Here is a 23,395-nt window from a genome sequence, read left to right on the forward strand (position 1 = left end):
TAACACAGCCGTTTCGCTCTGGTTGACAGCGCTGGCCGATCCTTTGGGGCGTGGCTTATGTCATCCCAATTACAGGCACGTGACTTCGTGTCGCACCGGCGCGAAGTGGAGAAAGTTGATGCATCAGAAGTAACAGGCGATCTGAGCACTCACTTCGGTTGCAACTGCACCAGTGGACGGGCCAGGATAACCCCAAGGTTCTGCGAGACGCTCGGAACGGAAATTCAACGGGATCTCCAGGAAGACCTGCAAAAGAACCTCCAAAAGACTGCAAAGGCGATTGCTCGCCGCTGTCGCAAGAATGTGAGTACCGGAAGGTCCCGCTGCTGGAGATGACCATGCTAACAGCTCGGCAGGTGTAAGTGTTCGCACGACTCACCAGGTGCTGTAACTGGATCTAACTATAACATGATTGATGGCAGCGAAGATCGATAAGCTCTCGATTTTGGGGTAAGTCTGGCTGGTTACGTGACGCGACTCTGCCAGGTGCTCCGTTTCCTCGGGCTAGCTAATCGTGTTCTCCAATTTAGGGTTCGCTCCTTCGATAACACACGCAGCGAAACCATACAATTCCATACACCTCTTACATTGATCGTCGGCTACAATGGATCTGGGAAAACGGTAGGGGCTCGACTATTCGGAGCTCCCAACACAGAAGCACGATCAAGAAAACTGACACAGTCTAGACCATCATCGAGTGTCTCAAATATGCCACGACTGGCGACCTTCCTCCGAACAGCAAAGGTGGTGCCTTTATTCATGATCCAAAGTTATGCGGCGAGAAAGAGGTGCTCGCCCAGGTGAAGCTTTCCTTCAATGGCACATCCGGCGCCAAGATGGTGGCTACACGCAGCCTTCAGCTCACAGTCAAGAAAACAACAAGGCAGCAGAAGACATTAGAGGGCCAGCTGGTCATGGTGAAAAACGGCGAGCGTGCATCTATCTCATCACGGGTGGCTGAGCTCGACCAGATCATGCCACAGTACTTGGGTGTTTCTAGAGCCGTCTTGGACTCCGTTATTTTCTGTCACCAGGATGAGAGTCTGTGGCCGATGAGTGAGCCGTCGGTTTTGAAAAAGAGATTTGACGAAATCTTTGAAGCTATGAAGTACACGAAGGCCATCGACAATATCAAAGCGCTGCGCAAAAAGCAAAATGAAGAGCTTGGCAAATTCAAGATTATGGAACAGCATGCCAAAGAGGATAAAGACAAGGCCGACCGTGCAGAGAAACGATCCGTCAAGCTTCAGGATGAGATCGAGGCGTTGAGAGAGGAGACTCAGCAAATGTCAAAGGATCTGCGGCGCGTCGCTGAGCTGGCTGACAAGGCCTGGAAAGAGTCCGAAAGTTACGCTCAGGTACTCGGTGCTCTGGAGGGAAAGCGTATCGAAGCGAAAAGTATCGAAACCACCATTGAAAACCTCAAGAGGCACCTGGTTGAGCTCGACGAGTCGGATGAGTGGCTGCAGTCGACGCTCGAGCAATTTGAGGCGAAACAAATCGAGTATCAACAGCAGGAGGAAGCCCATAAGGAGAACTATATGGAACTAAAGGAGAGGATCGAGACTGCTCGACACCGACTAGGCTTGAAGCAGGCCGAGAACGGCAAATTCGAAAATGATAAAGCCAATTTTGAGCGTCAGGTCCAAAGACGCCAAAATATGATCAACGAGGCTGCTCGCAACAATAACATCCGTGGAATCGACGACAACATGGATCAGACAGAGATCGATGGTTTCATGCAGAAGATTCGGCGCGTTTTGCGAGAGCAAATCCAGGCCTTGGATCGTGTGAAGCGCGAGGCCCAGCAGGAACTCCGTGTAGTGCAAGACACTCTCAACGAGATCGGCCAGCGGAAGTCCGCCCTGCAGGAAACCAAGAATGCTGCAAAGAGACAGATTGCGGCGAACGAAAAAGAGGCAGCAACTTACCAAGGGAGGCTCAATGAGATTGACGTTGACGAAGGAGTCCAAGCTGTTCTAGAGGCTAAGACTGAAGATATTACTTCGAGTCTTCATCAAGCAAAAGAGCGGGCGAAGACTGCCTCATGGGACCGAGAGATCCAAGATATCAACGTGCAAATCCAGCACCTTGAGGATGAGAGTTTGAAACTCAATGCCGAGCTGATTGAGTCCACAAAGAAAGCAGGAGACCTGGCTCGGTTGGATCACCTCAAGAAGGAGCTCAAAGACAGAGAACGCAGTTTGCAGACGATGAAGAGTGCCCATGGAGATCGTCTTGTGAAAGTTCTCGGTTCCGCTTGGCAACCTGATAGCCTGGAAAAGGATTTCCAACAGGCTGTTGATAGTGAAACAAAGCAGGTCGCCGATGCAGAGCGGGGCCGTGACGGCGTCAGCCGAGAGCTTGAGCAAGTGGAATTCAAACTGAAGAATGCAAAGAAAATCCTGAAACAGCGACGCAAGGATCTCGACGACTGCGTGAAGGAGATTCATGAAGTAGTCGATGCTGAGCCATCGGAGTATCCCGAGATTGTCAAAGAACGCCAGGCTCAATATGATCTTGCCCGCAAGGATGCTGATCAATATGCTGGCATGGGCGAGTACCTCAACAAGTGCCTGGATGCAGCAAAACGCACCAAGTTGTGCCGCACTTGCCAGCGGTCCTTCAGGAACGAGGCGGAACTCCAGACTTTCACAAAGAAGCTGGAGGCCTTGGTGAAGAAGGCTGGCTTGGACGCCGAGGACGAGACCTTAAAAGGCCTTGAACAAGATCTCGAAAACGCTCGTGCAGCTAATGGATTTTATGACCAATGGGTTCGTCTTTCCGAGACTGATATTCCTGAGTTGGAAAAAGAAGAGCAAGACTGCGAATCTCAGCGAGACCGGCTTCTGGACAAGCTTGAGACCCATGATAGGATGGTTAGCGACAAGTTGGAAAGTAAGAGAGATGTTGAAACTCTCGCGAAGACTGTTAATACCATCTCGAGGCACGACGGTGAAATCAAGAATATCACGTCTCAAATCCAGGAGCTTTCGGCGAAGCAGCAGGATACCTCTATGGAACGTACCTTGGACGATATCCAGCAAGAGATCTCGGCTACCAACGAAAAGTCTCGAGAATTAAAGAGAGCCCTCACAAAACTCACGAATGAGAAGGAGCAGACACGAACCGAGATGAACAAGCTCGAACTCCAACTTAGAGATGTACGCGACAACCTCAACAACACCAAGTTCCAGCTAGAAAAGAAGGCCGACCTGCTTGTCCGCATCGAGGAGTACAAGAAGCTTAATCTTCAGCAGAGAGAGGCAATACAGAAAGCAGACCAGGATATAGAAAACCTTTCACCTGAATTGCTCAAGGCTCAAGCCAGCTACGACGATATTAGTGAAAAGGCTGATACACACGAAAGAGATTTGCAGCACGAGATCAACAGCATATCCGAGAGTATACACCAACTTGATCTTGCCAATGAGGATATTAATTCATACATCGAGCGAGGAGGCCCGACTCAGCTTGAGCGGAGCAAGCAAGAGCTTACCGGAGTCGAGAGTGAGATTAGCCGGTTTGAAGCCGAGCAAGGCGAGGTTACAAGAGAGATCAACAAGATTTCCACTCAGCTCAAGGACAGTGAGAATACGAAGCGCCAGTACTCAGACAACCTGACCTATCGTCAAGCGACACGATCTCTGGACAAAGTTCTTCAAGAGGTCGAGGAACTGGAAGCGCAGAACGCCGAAGTTGACCGTAGCCGGTTCAAGCAAGAGTCGGAGCGCTGGACCCGCGAGCATAATGCCTTGGCTGCCAAGCAGGCCAGCAAAATGGGCGAAATGAAGTCCAAGGATGACCAGTTGATGCAACTGCTGGCCGACTGGAATACGGACTACAAGGATGCAGCCTCTAAGTACAAAGAGGCGCATATCAAAGTGGAGACCACCAAGGCCGCAGTCGAAGATCTCGCTCGCTATGGCGGCGCCCTAGACAAAGCTATCATGCGATACCACGGGTTGAAGATGGAAGAAATCAACTCCATCATCGGTGAACTCTGGCAAAAGACGTACCGCGGAACAGACGTGGACACGATTCTCATTCGTTCCGACAACGAAAATGCGAAGGGAAACAGATCCTACAACTATCGAGTTTGCATGGTCAAACAAGGCGCAGAGATGGACATGCGAGGTCGCTGCAGCGCGGGTCAGAAGGTGTTGGCTAGTATCATCATTCGGCTTGCTCTGGCGGAATGTTTCGGCGTGAATTGTGGTCTCATCGCTCTGGATGAGCCAACGACGAATCTGGATCGTGATAATATCCGCTCGCTAGCGGAATCGTTGCACGATATTATTCGGGCTCGCCAGCAGCAGGCGAATTTCCAGTTGATTGTCATCACCCACGATGAGGAATTTTTGCGCCACATGCAGTGCGGAGACTTCAGCGATTACTATTATCGCGTCTCGCGGAATGAGAAACAGAAGTCGATCATTGAGAGGCAGTCCATTGCTGAGGTATGTTTTTGATTGTACTCGATTTTATTCACTTGTGCTAATCTCCTCCTAGGTCTTGTAACGCCCACCTCGAGCTATCGTGGTCTCGACTCGCTTGTTTTCTTTCACACGATGAACATGAAATGCCTCCCTCACTTACTTCTCATAGCATGTTATTTTAGGCGTACAAAAGGGCGACTCCTTCTATTTAGTTTTACTGATACCTCCAATGCATTTGTTAAGTCTGTCGATTGAAATATGTGGAAATAACATTAAGGTATCTTTATAATACAGCCAGACTTGCTCAACTATTCCTCATCATCTTGCACGTCCATTTCAGCCTCCTCTTCGTCAAGAAGGGGCACAAAACGGAAATCCACGAAACATCTTGGGCCCGCTGGTGCCCTTACTCCAGCACCAACAGATCTGCCAGTTGAGGTATTGTCATCTAGATCGACCATGAATTGCAAGCTTAGTACACCTTGCTGATCGCCCCGAATGCTGACTTTGTTGGCAACAGCCATGGCGCGGGCCGCCTTCCGGATGAGTGCAAAGCGATAGCTCTGTTGAATTCGCTCACCCATAGAAGATGGCGGGGATACTTGAAAAGTTTCTGTCACGGTCGGTGCTGCTTTTCTCCTGGTTGCGCGTGGTCGCGAAGTTCCATCATTCGTGAGAATATTATGAGCTTGTGACGCCTGGTCTCCTTGAGTAGCGCCGCCAACGTTTTCACTGTGTTGGTCAACAGAGAACTCAACAGTGGACTCGCTGAATGGCCCGCCAGCACCTGAGAGAGCAAAGTACGGCTCCCGCTTGGCGCAGGCTGATATCTTGAGAATGGTGGGAGTGGATGAGTCGAGTTCAGCAATGGCATTATGCAGCCAGGCGGAACGCATGATGATCTTCATGATAATAGCATCACGTTGTAACGGTATGTCGGTTTCCGCATCACCTGATTCGTAGGTCACTAGCTCGCAAGTCGTCTTTACTCCCGCTTCCGTGATGGCGATGCTGAGAGGGGCACCATGTTGCGTATACTGGAGGGTACAGGATCGGTCCATAAGCAAGGCCGGCGCATTGAACGCACTTGAGGCCGGTTTGATTTGCGGGAGGTTGGTGTCTCTGGAGCCATTGGGCTCCATCAGGTCGTTGATGCCGAAGATCTTCAGTGTTTCAAGGAGAGCGGAAAGAGAGATGACAAAGTGGGGATATTCCACCTCGTCCGATGAGTCTGCATTTTGGTTGAATTCTTCAGCTTGAGTGCTGCGCTCGGTCGACGGTTTGAAGGTATAGCTGGTAAAAAGAGATTTGTCGAGGAAGGCTAATCCTTGGACGACGCGGCCTTCCTCCGCAGAGAAACGCAGACCATCCGGAGTAATCTGGACGGTTGCTTTTGAAGCAAAGCCAACGCAGGAGAGCAGAGTGTAGAGGTGGTGGGCATTATTCGAGACACCGGTGAACAGCGGCTCCATTGTTGAGGAAATAGCTGCTAGTCCGAGCCTTTCGGAGGCGTGAATAGGATGCGGTCAGGCGGGAGGAGAGAATTTCGAGAATGTGTGATAACTTGGGAGCTTCTAGCAGTACAGGCCCCTTGAAATTCCCCGCTTATGGTACATGGAGGAAACAAAGTGTGGGTATCTCGTTAAACATAGACTCCAGCAGCACAGATTGTGAACACGGCTCCGAATCTGACCAAAATCCATTTCATTAGCATCATTCATTCAATTCGCTGTAGTGCCACTTTCACTCACCCGAACAGTAATGATGCTGGCAGGCCAAGGGACGCGAGGCTCAGGAACGACCGATCTGGTGGGAAATGTTAGCAACTGTCAGTTGACATCAGTGCATCTCAAGGAGTACTTACTAAGTCCAAAAAGCACCGTGAAGATCAATGCTATATCAGCCATGGTTAGTGGAGCACAGGTTGGAGATGCAGCAAACAATCCTTACCAAGTACCAGTAGGCTGAAGCCGACGGAGAACTGGCTGTCCTTGGAGACGAGGGGGTGGAAAGGGGTTGCAGAGGCTGCCTCCCAAACTTCGTTCAAAGACATGAGTGATGGATCCGCGAGAAATAGGGAAACCGGTAATGGATCTGTGATGAACAGGAGAGTTGCGGGACTTGGAGAAGTATACAATGCGCGACTGGTCGATCTGGCCGATACGGAGTATTGTTGTTCCGGAGCCGATTCCCGGGGAGCGTCATCTCTCTAGAACGCGCGCAGGTGCTAATCGCTAGCTTCAACCACCCACCATGGCTGTTGAAACCCCTCAGAGTGAGTCCTTCTTGCAACGAGACCCGCTATTTGCACCAAGAAGCAGTTACTGATGCTTTCTAGGCGCCAAGAGGAAGGCCTCAGAGGAGGCAGCTTCCCCGGATTCTCAACAGCAAGCCAGCAAGAAAGCGCGCACCGACTCCCCAGAGAAAGAGGTTGGATTTTCCGACTGATTGCAATTGAGACCTTGACTGACGTGAAGCAGGAGTATGGAGCGCTACGAAAGCCGCCATTGCGCATTGTCCCGTTCCCCGAGAAGGTGAGCTTCCGCCCGTTCCATCTTGCCCCTCTCCTCTCCCTGCCAGGAACCTCAAAAAGGCTGACATGATCCCCCAAGCCCGCTGTCCTAGAAGAGCGCCGTGGTGATATTGAGTTCCGAGTGGTGAACAACGATGGTTCACACGATAGCTTTATCGTCCTGACGGGCCTGAAGTGTATCTTTCAGAAACAACTCCCAAAGATGCCTAAGGATTATATTGCGCGACTTGTCTACGATCGGTCACACTTGTCTATCGCCATAGTGAAGCATCCGTTGGAAGTTGTTGGGTAGGTGCAAAAGGGCCAATGGGGCTAGATTGTCACCTTGGGGGGATTTGCTAATAAGCTCAAACAGAGGGATCACCTACCGGCCATTCAATAGCCGCACATTTGCGGAAATTGTGTTTTGTGCTATTTCCTCCGACCAGCAAGTCAAGGGCTATGGTGCGCATTTGATGTCACATCTCAAGGTATGAAAAAGTGGTTGCGACTTTCAGCTTTTCGAGTCTGATGCATTTGCGACAGGACTACGTGAAAGCCACCTCCCCCATAATGCATTTCCTCACCTATGCCGACAACTACGCCATCGGATATTTCAAAAAGCAAGGATTTACGAAAGAAATCACCCTCGACAAGTCGATCTGGATGGGCTACATTAAGGATTATGAAGGCGGTACCATCATGCAATGTACCATGCTGCCTAAAATTCGGTACCTAGAAATGGGTCGGATGCTTCTGAAGCAGAAAGAAGCTGTTCAAGCCAAGATCCGCGCATTCAGCCGTTCTCATATCATCCACCCCGCTCCCAAGGAGTGGAAGAATGGTGTATCTCACATTGATCCACTAACTATTCCTGCTGTCAAGGAGTCAGGGTGGTCGCCTGATATGGACGAGCTGGCTCGCCAGCCTCGTCACGGGCCTAATTACAACCAGTTGCTGCATCTGCTGAATGACATGCAAAACCACAGTGCCGCCTGGCCATTTACTCAGCCAGTAAACCGTGATGAAGTGCCCGATTACTACGAAGTCATCATGGAACCGATGGATCTGTCAACCATGGAGGAGAAGCATGAGAAGGACATGTATCCAACTCCGCAGGACTTCATCAAGGATGCGACATTGATCTTTGAAAATTGCCGACGGTACAACAACGAGAGCACTCCGTACGCTAAGAGCGCCAACAAGCTTGAGAAGTTCATGTACCAACAAATTCGGAATATCCCTGAGTGGTCGGTAAGTTTGACCCTTAAAAACCTTATATTCTGGTTGAGTTGCCGGTTAATCTGTGTGCCTCTAGCATCTCGCCGATGGACACTAAGCGTATTTCTCTGCGTGGGTGTTTACACGGAACGGCGTTATGGAGCTGACTGGATTTACCAATACCCTGTGGATAATTTTAGCGGAGTACACGGACCTCATTTATATGAAAACATGAATTGATGCCTTTCAGTAATTTATTCTGGTGAAGTCAGAAAATAAGCAAATCATCTTAATTGCTCTCACGCGTCTAGATCCCTCGAAACTCCAATGAGATAATGCAATGTGACGCTTGAAGAAATGACAGGTGGGTCTGGCGCGGAGGAATGTTATTGCGGTGTTGTTTCAGGACCTGGAGATAATGCAGAGGCTGGTCACTCCTATATACTCCGTACTTTGCATCAACCCTTGCCTCAAGAGCCTGGCCTCGTTCGTTAGGACCTCGCTTGATGAGCCTTTCGTGTTTTGTCTTATTCTGATTATTGCTGCTGCTGCGGTGCAGCTGTTGACTAATTTTCGTCCCGCTGCTGCGTTCGCCAGGGGGCTCTCCTTTCGCGGCAATCGCGTTGCGTGTACTACGACAACACCCACGATCATCTTCACAAACCCCTCTCTTTGGCACCCACAGGGTGCATATATCTTCGTTTAGATCCAATTTGCGATTTATTATTCATTGCAGGCTACCTCAGTCACTTTGTGTGGCCTTTCGCGACCCGTCACGTTCATTACCCCTTTATCACCCCTCCTTGACTTCAACTTCGATTCCTCGGTGCTGGAATTTCCACCGGTGACTGCAACACATAAATTACTGGCAAAATGGCTTCGCCTGATTCATTCCTGGACATGGAGCAGCGGAATCGCCTCCCGACGCTCTTCGAGGTCCTCAGTCGCCGCACTCTGGCTCCAGTTGACCTCTTCTCATTCTACATTTACATGCGCGACCAGCAGCGTTCCGTGGACTACTTGGATTTTTGGTAAGCTATCTTTGCACGTCAATAACCATGGGATGGTGATTTAATGTATTACCCATCTGATCAGGCTCGATGTCTCGCAACATATGTCCTTGTGCCGTCACTATGTCCGAGAGCTTCGCCGCTCCGTCCTCGTCGCGACCCCCGATATGGAAAGAGCCGACAACGAGCGCTCGTCTGCGATGCTAGAGAATCTAGAGAACTTGGGCGATATTCCGCTGGTGGAGGCTGGGCCTTCCCGCCTGCATCACAACGAAAAGGACCGCGACGCCGACCACCGCTTGTCTGCTTTCCTGCGCTCTGAGGGCCACATCTCTTCGCACTCTCCCCAGAACAGCGTCGGCTCTCAGCAGTCTGCTCAGCGGACCCCGTCCAATGATCCGCGCCCCAGCACCGGCAACGGCAATGGCGGCGACTCGAACTCCCCCGGACACACTGTGGGCCGCAATGATATCCGCGCGAGCGCCGAGAAGATTCTCTACACCTATCTGCTCCCTGGCTCCGAGCGAGAGATTATTCTGCCGGAGACTATGGTTTCGACCTGTATTAACCTGATTGAGGACGACGGCCGTGACGACCCCGAGGTGTTCGACCCCGCGAAGGACTATGTGTTCCAGGCTATGGAGCGTGATGCATTTCCGGGATTCTTGCAGGCCAAGGCTCTGGGTAACCTCGTGCCGCTAAGCATTCTTGCCCGTCTGGCTTTTGCTCTGATCAGCTTTGGTGGAGGTTTCTGGGGCGCTTTCTATGTGGTTCTGCGCAACAAGCCTCGGCACATTCGCTGCTGGGTTATCCTCCCCTTTGTCGTTGCCTCTTACTTCATCATCTCGTACCAGTACAAGATCGACCCCGTGATGGCGTTCATCGGCTACAGCGAATACACGTTCATGAACTGGGCACCCATCCGCGAGCCATACGTCCGCAAACTCTTGAACAAGCGCGCCGTGGTCACCGCTCTCATCGCGTTCCTGACCGCCACGGCCCTGAGTATCTTGTTCATTTTCGTGCCTGGCACAATGCTCTGAACATGTTTCCCATCCCCACCTTTTGCGAGTCGAATTTCGAAAGATATTGTGTGGTCATTCCTCGCAATACCTGCATTCATACGATTTGTCAGAGAGATTTCTAGCCCGGTGTCTAGATTCATCTGTCCTATCCTGCTTCTGCGAAGCACAATTGTTGGAAAGCTTTTGAACGCCGAAATACGTCTGCAGCCCATAATCCTTGTCACGTTCCGTCTTTCCCTTTGGCGTTTGCTCTTCTCTTTCCCCTACCTCCACACCCGCCTTACTGGCGGTCCTGCAACCCTCTCTCCTTGCCGTGTCCATATCTGACTTGTCGACCTCTACTTGTTTTCGCTCCCCCTTTTTTCTCTTCTACCAATACCCCTTCTGATTTTGGTCACTTGTATTATACGTATGTTCTCCATGAGTGTTGCCATTAGGGCCTTACGAATGCAACCTACTTTGGTGCTTGCTACCCGCACATATATCATTCGTGGTCATTTCATGTAAGGATATATGGGAGTTTCAGTAGTGTGCAATCCGCTTCGTGCAGCTAGCCAAGCGAGATGACAAGATCGTGATAGTCATGAGCACCCACCTTCCTAAGCCTTCCGCCCCAGTATCCGCTTCGACTGCCTGCTCCCCCCGCGCCCCATGCCCGCGCCTTCGTCGATGTCCATGCGTGACCCGGAATCCCCGTTATCTCCGGAGACAAAGCCATCATCCACATCAATATCATCAGCGTCCCGCTTGTTGCTTCCAACCCCAAATCCCATCCGCCCCGCAAGCCGTCGCCCAATCCCAGACTTACTTGCTCGCCCATTCCCGACATTCCCACCGCCCTCGCGGCCCGTCTCGGCTTGCCGCCGTTGCACTGCATGATCCAGGAGGGCCTGGTGCGCCTGCTCCTTGTCATAGCGCTTCTGGGCATTGGCCTTCACCCGCGCGATCTCCGCTTCCAGGTCTGTGACTACGTTGCCGCAACGGGCCTCCCACTCGGTGAGGAGGGAGACCATCTTGGGTAGAGACTGAGATTGCACATCGCGCAGGGGTGCGACGGATGTGACGTTGACAGTGGGTGGGGTTGAGGCAGGGGACAGACGGGCGGAGATCAGATTGGCGTAGATAGCGGTTGTGACGAGGGCTTCGAGCTCAGCGGTTGTGGAGAGGGAGAGAGCTTTCATGAGGGCTTGATAGGTGAGGGGCTTTGTGGTTGCGGCGAGGGTGAGGAGGGAGAGGAGGCGGAGCTTAAGGGCTTGCTCGGTGCTCAGCTTGGGGAGGTTGGGGGTTGCTGTTGCGGAAGGAAATTATTAGGTTGTCATCGTGTATGGAGGATCAACCGCTGGCGAGGTTGAGGGAGGGTGAGTAGAAATTGTGCATACCTTGGTACTCCTGCCATGTGCCCCATGCGAATATCTCTAGCAGCTTCAGGTAGCTCTGGTACTCTGCGGGGGTATCGGAGGCGGCCAGGGCCTGGATGGTTGGTGTCTCTAGCAGCTCGGCGAAGACGTACGTTTGGGGGCTCGACGTGGCATTTGTAACAATGTTGGCCACGAAGCGCGGAGATGTCGCACTGTTGGATGTGGCTAGGGCGACGAAGGGCTGCAGAGCCTCCAAGGCCCGGGCATGTGTTTGGTCCATGAGATCCGGTCAATGGGGAAGAGGTGAGGGGATGGTGGAAGTGTTTGGCCAAGGGGATGGTGAGGGTGGAGTGTTGAGGCGTTGTGCGTTTTGCCAGAAGAAGGGTACTCCGATGGAGCTGGGAAGAAATGATTCAGTTGAGTAGTGATGATATTCTTGCGATATCTATTGAATTGACTGTTGATGGCGGTGGTTCGGCGGAGCTGGTTTGCCTTCTATGCAAACATCTTATCGGGCGGCGATGAGAAGGGGCATTTCAAGATGCAGACCGCCTTTGTAGGACCGTGTTATGCGGATGATAATTAATCCGTGGCTTGGCAGTTCTGGAGAGGTATATACATCAATCCCTCCAGGTAGTTCCTGAGTGCGTTCATGGGTGATCCTCGCATCGCCTCGTGTCGTGGACGTCTCTTTATCTGTAGCAGCTCGATCAATGTTCCCCAATTACCCTTGCCCAACGTCGTACAGGCTACATCAGTTGGCCCTGACTGAACGTTGCGGTCGGCCGACCTGAAACGCTTCGGGCCACTGACAGCTTCTGACATAGCCTTCCGCGTTTCAGAATTGCCTATATGCTCCGCTTTGAAGCTATTGATGATAGTATCAGGCAGGGCGCAATCATTGGAAAGTCGCCTGCATTATTAGATGGTGGTTGCCAATATTGCGAGTGCAGGATGACTGCTCTACTGCGGGTGGATCGGCTAAATAGGCCGCAGAGAGCGGATTTGTTGGAGAGACTGGGGACAGATCGGCTCGCGGCCTGAGGAGTCGCATTCCTCAGCGTGGCGCGCTCCACCCCATGCGTAATCAATCTCACCCACTTCCCGCGCGGCTTTTCTAGTTGCATCTGCGAATTCCTGATTAATACCCCCGATCTCCCCCGACGTGGCCTCTTGGGCTGATCCTCCCTTCCTCGTCTTCTGTTCCTTATTTTGTGATCTCTTTTAACCCTTTCCACTATCCGCCCCAATCGGGGAATGATCTGACCGGCCCTTGTCAATCCGAGAGCATCCGTCGTTCATCACGCTATCCCCTCCGCTCATCGTGCCTAAGGAGCGCTCATCCCGTAATACTTCGTCCCCATGCGATAGCCACGCCCCGTCCACGATCCGGATTACCTTTCCTTGTTGCCATGCCTGCAGAAGCTCGCGGCGCGGACGCCGCATCCCCCGCCGATCGCCTACCCGCGATGGCTACAACAACAGTCAAAGTGGATGGAATGACCTGCGGAGCGTGTACCTCTGCTGTCGAGGGCGCATTCAAGGGGGTCGAGGGTGCTGGCGATGTGTCCGTCAGTCTGATCATGGGCCGCGCCGCTGTCCAACACGACCCATCCATACTTCCGCCAGCCAAAGTTGCGGAAATGATTGAAGACTGTGGATTTGATGCTGCGGTTCTATCGACGGAGGAACATATCACGACGACAGATACCGATGTTCTGGGTGGTCCGGCAACACATTCCTCGACGACGACGCTCGCGATCGAGGGCATGACCTGCGGCGCATGCACTTCAGCAGTGGAAACTGGGCTCGTAGGCGTCGCTGGAGTGAACTCAGTCAATGTATCACTTCTCTCGGAGCGTGCGGTAGTAGACCACAATGCGGAGATCATCACGCCGGAGCAGATCGCAGAGCTGGTTGAGGACCGAGGATTTGGTGCTCGGGTATTGGAAACCAAAGCATCGTCTGCCGGCCAGGAAGACTTGTCCAAGCTCGCCGACCTGACAGAGAATAAGTCGGGACAGATGGTAACAACCGTTGCAATCGGCGGTATGACTTGCGGCGCTTGTACTTCCAGTGTCCAGAACGCCGTCGCCAATGCGGAAGGCGTGATTCAGTTCAACGTCAGTCTCCTGGCCGAGCGTGCGGTGATTGTACATGATTCATCAATTCTTTCGGCCAACGCTATTGTTACGATGGTGGAAGATGCTGGGTTTGATGCATCAATCGTTTCATCCGAAACACAAGAGCCGCTTTCAAGAAAAACCCAGCAGATCAGCTTGAGCATTCACGGTCTAAGAGATCCGACATCTGCCTCTGCGCTCGAGGAGGCGCTCCTTAGCCGGCCAGGGGTCAAGTCTGCCACGATGAAACTAGGAACTTCCCGATTACTTGTTACATTCGACACATCCGTCATTGGAATCCGTTCAGTGTTCGAAGTGATTGAGTCCGCCGGCTACAATGCACTGATAACCGATACCGACGACACTAACGCACAGCTGGAGTCCTTGGCCAAAACCAAAGAAATCCAGGAATGGCGACGCGCATTCATCACCTCCATCTCCTTCGCTGTTCCCGTATTTGTCATCAACATGATCCTGCCGATGTACCTGCGCGCAGTCGATTTTGGCAGGTTCCAACTGCTACCGGGCCTTTATCTTGGTGATCTGATTTGTCTTGGTCTCACGATTCCTGTACAGTTTGGCATTGGCCGACGGTTCTACATTACCAGCTACAAATCACTCAAGCACAAGTCCCCAACCATGGACGTTCTTGTCATGTTGGGCACGTCTGCAGCCTTCTTTTACAGTTGCTTCACCATGATCATGGCTATCTTCAGCGATCAGCACAAGCGACCGAGCACTGTTTTCGATACTAGTACCATGCTTATCACATTCATCACATTGGGAAGATGGTTGGAGAACCGGGCGAAGGGACAGACATCTGCAGCCCTCTCCCGTCTTATGTCTTTGGCTCCATCCATGACCACTATCTACGAAGACCCTATTGCGGCCGAGAAGTTGGCTGACGGTTGGACGGCGCAGAGTACTCCACATGCGCCGAAGTCCACACTGTCTGACGATACTTCGGTGAATCAAAAGATTATCCCCACCGAATTAATCCAAGTTGGTGACATCGTTATCCTCCGTCCCGGTGATAAGGTCTCTGCGGACGGGGTTGTAATTCGGGGTGAAAGTTATGTCGACGAAAGCATGATCACTGGAGAAGCTCTGCCCATCCACAAGAAGAAAGGTAGTCATGTTGTCGCTGGAACTGTCAACGGCACAAGCTCAGTCGATTTCAAGGTGATCCGGGCCAGCAAAGATACCCACCTGAGCCAAATCGTAAAGCTGGTCCAGGATGCACAGACAAGCCGAGCTCCAATCCAGCGCATGGCCGACATTGTGGCTGGCTATTTCATTCCAACTATTATCGGTCTCGGATTGATCACTTTCTTCGGTTGGATGTTCCTTAGCCATGTGTTGGCGAATCCGCCCAAGATCTTTCAGTCGGAAGATAGTGGCGGCCGAGTTATGGTTTGCCTGAAGCTCTGCATTTCAGTCATCGTCTTCGCCTGCCCCTGTGCCTTGGGTCTTAGCACACCAACCGCAGTCATGGTTGGAACTGGAGTTGGCGCCGAGCATGGCATTCTTATCAAGGGTGGTGCTATTCTCGAGGCCGCCACAACAATCAACCACGTTGTCTTTGACAAGACAGGTACCCTAACTACAGGTCGGATGAGCGTGGCTCAGGTCCGTATTGAGCCTCAGTGGACGGTAAATGACTGGCGCCGCCAATTGTGGTGGCTTATTGTCGGTCTCGCGGAGATGGGCAGTGAACACCCCATTGGCCGCGCTATTCTGCTCGAAGCCAAGTCCGAGTCAGGTCATCCAGGAGAAGACGGTTTGCCTGGCAGTATCGGCGATTTCGATGCATGTGTCGGCAAGGGCATCTCTGCCGTCGTTGAGCCCACATCCAGCGTCGAGCGTGTCCGGTATCAGGTGCTTCTCGGCAACGCAAACTTTCTACGATCAAGAGATGTACCTGTGCCTGCGGCGGCGGACCCTGAAACTTCGGAATCTGATGAGGACATGGAGCAAACCGTCCCGAAGCCTACCGGTGCCGCGTCCGGCATCACGAGGATCCATGTTGCCATCGACAACCGTTACGCAGGAACTATCTCACTCCGCGACAGTGTCAAAGATACTGCAGCCGCAGCCATCGCAGCTCTTCACCGCATGGGCATCTTCACTTCCATGGTAACCGGTGACACTTCCTCGACAGCGCTCTCAATCGCCTCGGCCGTCGGCATCCCGGCATCTGCCGTCCACGCTTCCGCCTCTCCATCCGACAAACGCGCCATCATTTCATCCCTCCAGCTGAACGGCGAGCGCGTCGCCATGGTTGGCGACGGTATCAACGACTCTCCGGCTTTGGCAACTGCCACCGTGGGCATCGCCTTAGCCTCAGGCACCGACGTCGCCATGGAAGCAGCAGACATTGTCTTGATGCGTCCCGATGACCTCCTTTCCGTACCGGCCAGCCTGTCGCTCTCGCGCTCGGTCTTCAACCGTATCAAGCTGAACCTAGTCTGGGCGTGCCTGTACAATATCATCGGTCTGCCCTTTGCTATGGGCATTTTCCTCCCCTTCACAGGGTTCATGCTCCCGCCCATGGCCGCCGGTGCTGCGATGGCAGCTTCGAGCGTCTCGGTTGTTGTCAGCAGCTTGCTTTTGAAACTTTGGCATCGCCCGTCCTGGATGGAGATCGAGCGGCTCGAGAAGGAGCTTAGTTTGGGGGCTATCCCTACCGGTGGTGGTGCACGTCGTGGGCACAAGGCAGGCTGGTGGGCCCCTGCTACCATCCTTTCTGACCACCCTCGGTCTATCCGCTTGTGGGTCAGGGACAGTGTTTCAGCACTGTGGTCCATGGCTACTGGGAGGCGGACTGTTATTCGCGAGGATGAAGGGTATGTTCCGCTACAGACTGTTGAGCCTCCTGTCTAATTCGAACTGGTGGTACCTGGAAATGGACAGTTCAACCTGCTTGCGCTTCTGCTGGGATATGGGATTTTAGTTGATTGACTTGGCTTGTTTGAGTTGGGTCCTTGGTTACTGGGCGTTGCACATCTAACGCTACGTCTGGCGCATTTGGTTTTTTCTCTTTATTTTTTTTCTAGATGTTTGATACCTCTTCTGTACAGATGCATATTGATGAACCGATTGGAAATTTCTTCATACATCTATAGCGCAAAGTCTAGCGCTGGTACCAGCGGTATCTAGCGTTGCTAACCTTAATATTGCCCGCTGAACTGTGTGGCGACCTTTTGAGGCTTTCCCTAGCCTAAAGCGAAGCCAGTTTCATCAGAATTATAGAGATTTGCTAGTGTAATCTGATGATCATTGATCACTAGATCAAATTTATCATACCAATTAGCAATCTCGCTAATATCCTCTACATTTAGATAATTTCGGCCGATTTCCCTCTACGTCTGCTATACGATATCTAGTGGTAAACGTGCTAAAAAGCGATATGCCCAGGTTTTCCCCATAGGCACATATTCGTCCGGTAGGGGGTTTCGACGCAGGATTGCATTAGCAGCGCGCTCAACAGCCTTCGCGAGAGCAACCGACTTCGGTGCGGCGCGATTGGTCTCGAACGAAGCGGCCTGACAGGGGCGTTTGTGTAAATGTCCGCGTATGGCGCACTCGCCTGCATCCGCTGCACCTGAGGCGACAGCCGGATGGGACGTTGCATGGCACCGATCTGGGCAAATCAGACCCAGACAGAGATGGCCGCTAAGCTGATTGATTGATTGGGCTAATCAAAGGCGACTAGCTAGCTGGGAGAGTACCTCGATGGAGACACAATGGGGAGTGCGATACAACCAGGGTAGAAGTAGGTTTTTTAGGAAAGTTCCATGAGCTGTAGTACCATCCCTAAATGTGCTCTGTACTAGTACCAAAGGGATCTTCCGCTAAAGTAGCCTTAACCGTGGAAAAATGCGTCACCAGCGTATGCCTGCACACTACCGTTTAGATATGTTGCAGAGAGATTCCCTAATCCAATGGATACGGGGCTTGATGATCGCTATATTTTGGTCAGCCCACAAAGCATAGGCATTAATTTCAGTCAGCATTGTAGCGAGATTCGTTGTCCGCTAGTTTAGACGTGGGGGCTCTCGCATGGTTACACAATTAGGAAGCGCATACCACGCCTGACTCAGAACCTGTTGATTCTGAAAGATGCTCCATCTGATACCCTCGCATGGGCTTTCCATGAAGAAATCCAGGGTATATTCCTAAACCCCGGCCACTTTTTCCGTCAGCATGAGTGGCTACGAGCATTCCGATCCCTTTGATGCGGGGAAGCTCCTCGTCGGCTCCATCCATCAACTCCACTATGAACAGTATGGAAAGCCGGACGGAAAGCCAAGTAAGCCCTACCAAGTCGGTGCGCAACCTATTTATTTACCGGTTTATAGTCGTGTACCTACACGGTGGCCCTGGAGGACACACGAGGAGAAGCAATACTTCCTACTTCAACCCAGACATCTATCGCGTAGTCCTTTTGGACCAGCGTGGGACCGGGAAATCCCAGCCCGCGCCGGACATCAGGGAGAACACGACGCCAGAGCTGGTTTCCGACATCGAGGCCCTCAGAGTCCATCTCGGTATACCTAGATGGCACTTGGTCTACGGCGGCTCCTGGGGCTCCACGCTGGCGCTGCTCTACGCGCAAACCTATCCCGAAATGGTTGGATCGCTCATTGTGTGGGGGGTATTTACAACCCGCAAATCGGAAGTAGATTGGTCCCGAGGACACGTTGGAGCGCCTTCAGTCTTTCCTGAAGCATTTGAAGCATTTGTCAACCACCTCTCCCCGGAGGAACGTGGCGATTTGACGGGAAGTTACTATAAAAGGCTGACTTCCGGGGACCATGCGACGCGGGTTGCGGCAGCGAGAGAGTGGAACCGATGGGATCTGAGCATTGGATCATTGAAGATCGACGAGGTGGACTTCCAGCAATTGGACGACGAGGGCTGGTCGCTGCCTCATGCGGTCCTGGAAGCGCATTACTCAGTGCATGATTTCTGGCTGGAAGATGGTCAGATCTTGAAAGCCGAAAACTTGGCGAAGATACAGCATATTCCTGGTATGTCTCTACACCCGTGGGCATGGAGACCTAGAATAATGAGAATATAGTTACCATCATCCAGGGCCGGTACGACATGGTCTGCCCCCCGCAGACGGCGTGGGAGCTGCATAAAGCCCTGCCCAAGTCACGGCTGATTTGGATCCCTGACGCTGGTCACACCCCACAGGTACGCCCATCCCCCACCCTGGAATAGCTATGGTGTATGTACTGAAATCCGGCTTACATTGCATAGGAGCCTGGTACCCGAGCAAAGTTGCTTGAGGCGTGTGATAACCATGCAAGCCAGGAATTCTGACAGGAACATTGTTACACAGCATCGGATCTAGTTAACACCATTCTGAAATCGTCGATGTATCCTTCTACATCGATGTGAGATAGTCTTTGAAAGTGACAATAAAATTTCAGATCAATGACGATCTGATCTGCTATCAAGAAGTATCGCAGGTCATAACACATGATGTCGGAGACTGGCATAAGACAGTCCAAATAAGTAGTGACGCACGGCGCCTTAGTTACTTTACTCTTTCTTCTCAGCCTCCACTGGTTCAGGGTCACTAATTGCCTCAGAGGTCTCCTCGCCCGCTTGAGATGATGCTGCTGTCGTGTCTTCTGTTTTGGTTTCCTCCTTGGGTTTGGTGTCATCAAGAACGATGTCACCGTCCTTGTCGGCATGGCCTGACTCGCCAGCTCCTTGGTTGGCCTCCGTGACTGACGGCTCCGATGCGCCATCCTGCACAACTTCCTCACCCAAGTTCATTTCTACCCCCTTTCCATCTTGCAATCCCAAATCCTCGACACCCAGAACGGGAGGGCCTCGGGCATGAGGGACCTCATCAGGGGACTCTGCTGGCGGGGAAGGCACGGAAGTCGTCTTAGCCTCTTCTTCACCCTCAGCTGTGGCGGTTGATGTGGTCTCGACTTGCTGTGGCTGTATGGGTGCGGGTTCTTCTGTAAACCAGTCAGCTCCAGTTGATAAATTAACTCTTAAGCCATTCAGCGACAACATACGCCCTTCCAATATATTTGCGCCCTCGCCAGTAAAGGAAGCGTTAGTCAACCACGGAATTGGAGTAAGAAGAGCACCCCCCAGCGACTCATCACTTCCCAGGCCACTTGTGTAGTCCGGTGCCAGATATGTCCCGGCACTGTTGGTAGGATGCATGAGCCCGTTTGGCTGCGCACTGGCGCTAGACGGGCCATTAAAAGGGAATACATCAACACAGCTGGTCACAGAAACAACACGATCCACAGCTCGCAGATACGCAGGTAGGGTTCGATAGTGGGCAGTCGGGCGAAGAATGAGCTCGGCAAGTCTTTGAACCGTGTGCGGGGGCTTCTCCACAAAGAAGGATTGGATGGATGAGCGGATGGAGCCTAGGAGGAGGGCAAGTGGAGGTGGAAGGGTGTCATTTGTCTGCTGCGAGGAAGGCTGAGGCTGTGAGTCCGGTATGCGATCGCTCGAAGGCGGCGAGCCAGTCGTTGCTTGTGGACGAAGAAAAGTTTGAGGTTCTTCGGGGGCGGCATTCTCTTTATTACTGCTCTCTGGAATTTCGATGGGCTCCGACGGTGGGTGGAACGGCTGCGCATTGTAGGAGCTCGGAGGCGCCTGGGGCATCGGGAACACTTCGTAGACAATCTAGAACAACCTGTCAGAGATAGGCGGGCTCAAATCGTGTGGGTGTCACGCACATGTTCCAGCCGTTCCAACAGCGGCGCGACTATGCCGGTCCATTTTTCTCTAGATCAGAGCATCGATCAGCGTCGAGTGATTCAGGGCCACCTTGAGATCACAGCTTCACACATACAGGTCGATCGAGCCGCCATTGGCGACTGCCTCGAGGGCTTCTTCATCTGGTTCAAAATGTTCAGTCAGATATGCCCATCAGCATCGGTAGGGAGCTTTCTTACCTAGCGACATGGTCGAGGTGTTGCAAGCTGCAGAAGACGACGGTCGAGTTACGAGCTGGGACGGCGATGGCACGTGCTGCTGATTGGGCGGCAGCGGAGCTTATCGATAGGGTCATGTGACTCTCCGCGAATTTTCGGCGGCGGGGCAGCAATGACTCTTTCAGTTCCGCTGTATAATTTCACAGTTTTACAATTGCTTTTTTGCCGTTCACTATGTGGAACTCGCGCAAGGTTGGAATCCTCGGCGGTGGCCAGCTGGGCCGCATGCTTGTCGAGTCCTGCAACCGTTTGAACATTCAAGCCAATGTCCTGGACGCCGAGAACTCTCCGGCCAAGCAGATCAGCTTTCACGATGGCCATGTGACGGGTTCCTTCAAGGAGCGTGAAGCCGTGCGCCAATTGGCCAAGTCCTGCGATGTAATGACTGCGGAGATCGAGCACGTCGACACCTATGCCCTTGAAGAGGTCGCCTCCGACGTTCAGGTTGAGCCTAGTTGGCAAGCGATTCGGACTATTCAGAACAAGTTCAACCAGAAGGAACACCTGCGCAAATATGGAATCCCCATGGCGGATCACCGGGAGTTGGTGAAGAACACACCGGAAGAATTGGCGGAGATTGGAGAGCAATTGGGTTACCCGATGATGTTGAAGTCGAAGACGATGGCGTACGATGGGCGGGGTTAGTTTTACAGCCAATTTGGATTTGGACAATATGCTGAAATACCCGTCTCAGGCAATTTCCGTGTGAACTCCAAAGCAGACATTCCCGAGGCCCTCGAGGCTCTCAAGGACCGGCCACTGTATGCGGAGAAGTGGGCCTACTTCAAGACGGTTCGTTATATCCTACAACTTCGGGATTTTCTTTAGCAAGGAACCATATAGCTAACGTGTTTCTCTGCATAGGAGCTCGCTGTCATGGTCATCAAGACCAAGGATGAAGTGCTGTCATACCCCACTGTGGAGACCGTTCAGGAGGACTCAATATGCAAGCTGGTTTACGCGCCAGCCCGGAACGTGTCCGACAAGATCAACCAGGAGGCTCAGGCTCTCGCCCGGAAGGCTGTAGCTGCATTTGAAGGCAAGGGTGCATTTGGTGTCGAGATGTTCCTTCTCGAGGACAACAACCTCATGCTGTGCGAGATTGCCAGCCGCATCCACAACTCTGGCCACTACACCATCGAAGGCTGCGCACTCTCCCAGTTCGACAGCCACATCCGCGCCATCCTGGACCTCCCGATCCCTGCAAAGAGCCTTGAGATCCGCCAGCCCTCTGTCATGCTTAACATTATCGGTGGTTCCGCCCCCGACACCCACCTTAAGGCCGCCGAGGCCGCGCTTTCGATTCCTAATGCGGCTATCCACCTGTACAGCAAGGGTGCTGCCAAACCTGGCCGCAAGATGGGCCATATCACCGTGACTGCCGCCACCATGCATGAGGCGGAGACTATCATCCAGCCCTTGATCGATGTGGTCGATAAAATCCGCGCTCAGCGGGCCGATATCAAGACCAAGGCCCAGCCATCTGGGCCCTCCAAGCCTGCGCCTCAGGTGGCCGTCGTCATGGGCTCTGACAGTGACCTCAAGACTCTGGTCCCCGGTCTCAAGCTGCTCGAGAACTTTGGCATTGAGCCCGCCGTTGAGATTACCTCTGCCCACCGCACGCCCGACTACATGGCCAAGTACGCCGCCGAGGCTGCCTCGCGTGGTATTAAGGTGATCATCGCCGCCGCCGGTGGTGCCGCCCACTTGCCTGGCATGGCAGCAGCCCACACCGCTCTCCCCGTCATCGGTGTCCCCGTTAAGGGCAGCTCGCTCGATGGTGTCGACAGTCTATACAGCATTGTGCAGATGCCCCGCGGTACGTTTCATACCATAGATCTCCATCTCCATTCGCCTCTTATACCAGAACTAACTCATCTACCAGGCGTCCCGGTTGCAACCGTCGGCATCAACAACAGCATCAACGCCGCTCTTCTGGCTGCTCGCATTCTAGGATCCTTCGATCCTGCCATCCAGCGCAAGGTCGAGGCCTACGCTGAGGACGCTCGTGCCGAGAACATGGAGAAGAAGGGTACCAAGATGCGCGAGCTGGGCTGGGAGAAGTACTTCGAGCAGATGTAACAATAGTTCGATGTACCGATGAAATGACTCGGAGGGATTCTCGCAAAAAATATCTGGATTCTCCTTTTGAATTGGCACAGACAGCTGCCTTTTCTTGTATACAGCGGGGGGCGTTTTATATCAGACCTTAGACGAAATGAATGACAAATTAACAATCTTATCAGTCCAAAATCAAATAAATTCCTTGAGTAAAGGGCTGATCAAGCAGCCCATCCTGTATTCAGTCTAACTATTTCCGCTAAGAAATGGAAACGACAAGCTTTAGGCTCTTCGCAAAGAAAGGGGGCTCAACAAGCATACACCGACCGAATCTCCTCCAGGATTTCATTGATCAACTTGAGAAGCTAGATGTGGTCAGTGTATTGGCGGCGGACAACAATCCTTCCAGACTGACTTACGCAGACCCTTGAAACAGTCATTACCGTCGGGGCAGTGAAAGAAAATGGTCAAATTTGGCAACACGCCAGACCAGAAGGTCCTAATGCAAACGACATAGGAGGCTCATTGACGGTATGGGTACGAGGAGAGGACATGGAAAGTTATATTGTTTCCAAGGGAGTGACCAAGGCTAATGGAACTAGCTTCACCGCCGCAGTAGTGGTAGGTAGATGGTTGCTTCTTTGAATGTCTGCCAACTAATTG

The 23,395-nt window shown here is 52.4% G+C and overlaps 9 protein-coding genes across 9 annotated transcripts; 6 read left to right on the top strand and 3 right to left on the bottom strand.

Annotated features, from left to right (window-relative positions):
• Window positions 1-415: 415 nt before the first annotated feature.
• Window positions 416-4,472, top strand: N7482_003784 (MRX complex DNA-binding subunit; the record flags this gene model as incomplete). The annotated part of the gene is made up of 3 exons (XM_056685909.1): window positions 416-450; window positions 531-621; window positions 687-4,472. The coding sequence occupies 3 exons, from the start codon at window positions 416-418 to the stop codon at window positions 4,470-4,472; spliced, it is 3,912 nt and encodes a 1,303-aa protein (XP_056544651.1).
• A 275-nt stretch (window positions 4,473-4,747) lies between these two features.
• On the bottom strand, window positions 4,748-5,911 carry N7482_003785 (putative DNA repair protein Rad1; the record flags this gene model as incomplete). Its single annotated transcript, XM_056685910.1, has 1 exon — window positions 4,748-5,911. The coding sequence occupies one exon, from the start codon at window positions 5,909-5,911 to the stop codon at window positions 4,748-4,750; it is 1,164 nt and encodes a 387-aa protein (XP_056544652.1).
• Window positions 5,912-6,692: 781 nt separating this feature from the next.
• gcnE (histone acetyltransferase GCN5) lies at window positions 6,693-8,290 on the top strand (the record flags this gene model as incomplete). Its single annotated transcript, XM_056685911.1, has 7 exons — window positions 6,693-6,714; window positions 6,778-6,869; window positions 6,920-6,973; window positions 7,052-7,260; window positions 7,328-7,442; window positions 7,498-8,205; window positions 8,270-8,290. 7 exons carry the CDS (start codon window positions 6,693-6,695, stop codon window positions 8,288-8,290), a joined length of 1,221 nt encoding a protein of 406 aa, XP_056544653.1.
• Window positions 8,291-9,045: 755 nt separating this feature from the next.
• Window positions 9,046-10,225, top strand: rgsB (uncharacterized protein; the record flags this gene model as incomplete). Its single annotated transcript, XM_056685912.1, has 2 exons — window positions 9,046-9,203; window positions 9,268-10,225. 2 exons carry the CDS (start codon window positions 9,046-9,048, stop codon window positions 10,223-10,225), a joined length of 1,116 nt encoding a protein of 371 aa, XP_056544654.1.
• A 581-nt stretch (window positions 10,226-10,806) lies between these two features.
• N7482_003788 (COP9 signalosome complex subunit 7) lies at window positions 10,807-11,845 on the bottom strand (the record flags this gene model as incomplete). The annotated part of the gene is made up of 2 exons (XM_056685913.1): window positions 10,807-11,495; window positions 11,587-11,845. The coding sequence occupies 2 exons, from the start codon at window positions 11,843-11,845 to the stop codon at window positions 10,807-10,809; spliced, it is 948 nt and encodes a 315-aa protein (XP_056544655.1).
• A 1,132-nt stretch (window positions 11,846-12,977) lies between these two features.
• Window positions 12,978-16,571, top strand: ctpA (Cu(2+)-transporting P-type ATPase CCC2; the record flags this gene model as incomplete). Its single annotated transcript, XM_056685914.1, has 1 exon — window positions 12,978-16,571. The coding sequence occupies one exon, from the start codon at window positions 12,978-12,980 to the stop codon at window positions 16,569-16,571; it is 3,594 nt and encodes a 1,197-aa protein (XP_056544656.1).
• Window positions 16,572-17,894: 1,323 nt separating this feature from the next.
• N7482_003790 (Proline iminopeptidase) lies at window positions 17,895-19,019 on the top strand (the record flags this gene model as incomplete). The annotated part of the gene is made up of 4 exons (XM_056685915.1): window positions 17,895-18,000; window positions 18,050-18,721; window positions 18,772-18,890; window positions 18,957-19,019. The coding sequence occupies 4 exons, from the start codon at window positions 17,895-17,897 to the stop codon at window positions 19,017-19,019; spliced, it is 960 nt and encodes a 319-aa protein (XP_056544657.1).
• Window positions 19,020-19,241: 222 nt separating this feature from the next.
• Window positions 19,242-20,642, bottom strand: N7482_003791 (uncharacterized protein; the record flags this gene model as incomplete). Its single annotated transcript, XM_056685916.1, has 3 exons — window positions 19,242-20,360; window positions 20,526-20,575; window positions 20,633-20,642. The coding sequence occupies 3 exons, from the start codon at window positions 20,640-20,642 to the stop codon at window positions 19,242-19,244; spliced, it is 1,179 nt and encodes a 392-aa protein (XP_056544658.1).
• Window positions 20,643-20,845: 203 nt separating this feature from the next.
• On the top strand, window positions 20,846-22,753 carry N7482_003792 (phosphoribosylaminoimidazole carboxylase ADE2; the record flags this gene model as incomplete). The annotated part of the gene is made up of 4 exons (XM_056685917.1): window positions 20,846-21,311; window positions 21,366-21,463; window positions 21,536-22,490; window positions 22,557-22,753. 4 exons carry the CDS (start codon window positions 20,846-20,848, stop codon window positions 22,751-22,753), a joined length of 1,716 nt encoding a protein of 571 aa, XP_056544659.1.
• Window positions 22,754-23,395: the final 642 nt, after the last annotated feature.

This window comes from Penicillium canariense (assembly GCF_028826845.1).
Source record: "Penicillium canariense strain IBT 26290 chromosome Unknown utg000002l_segment0_segment0, whole genome shotgun sequence".
Taxonomy (NCBI): domain Eukaryota; kingdom Fungi; phylum Ascomycota; class Eurotiomycetes; order Eurotiales; family Aspergillaceae; genus Penicillium; species Penicillium canariense.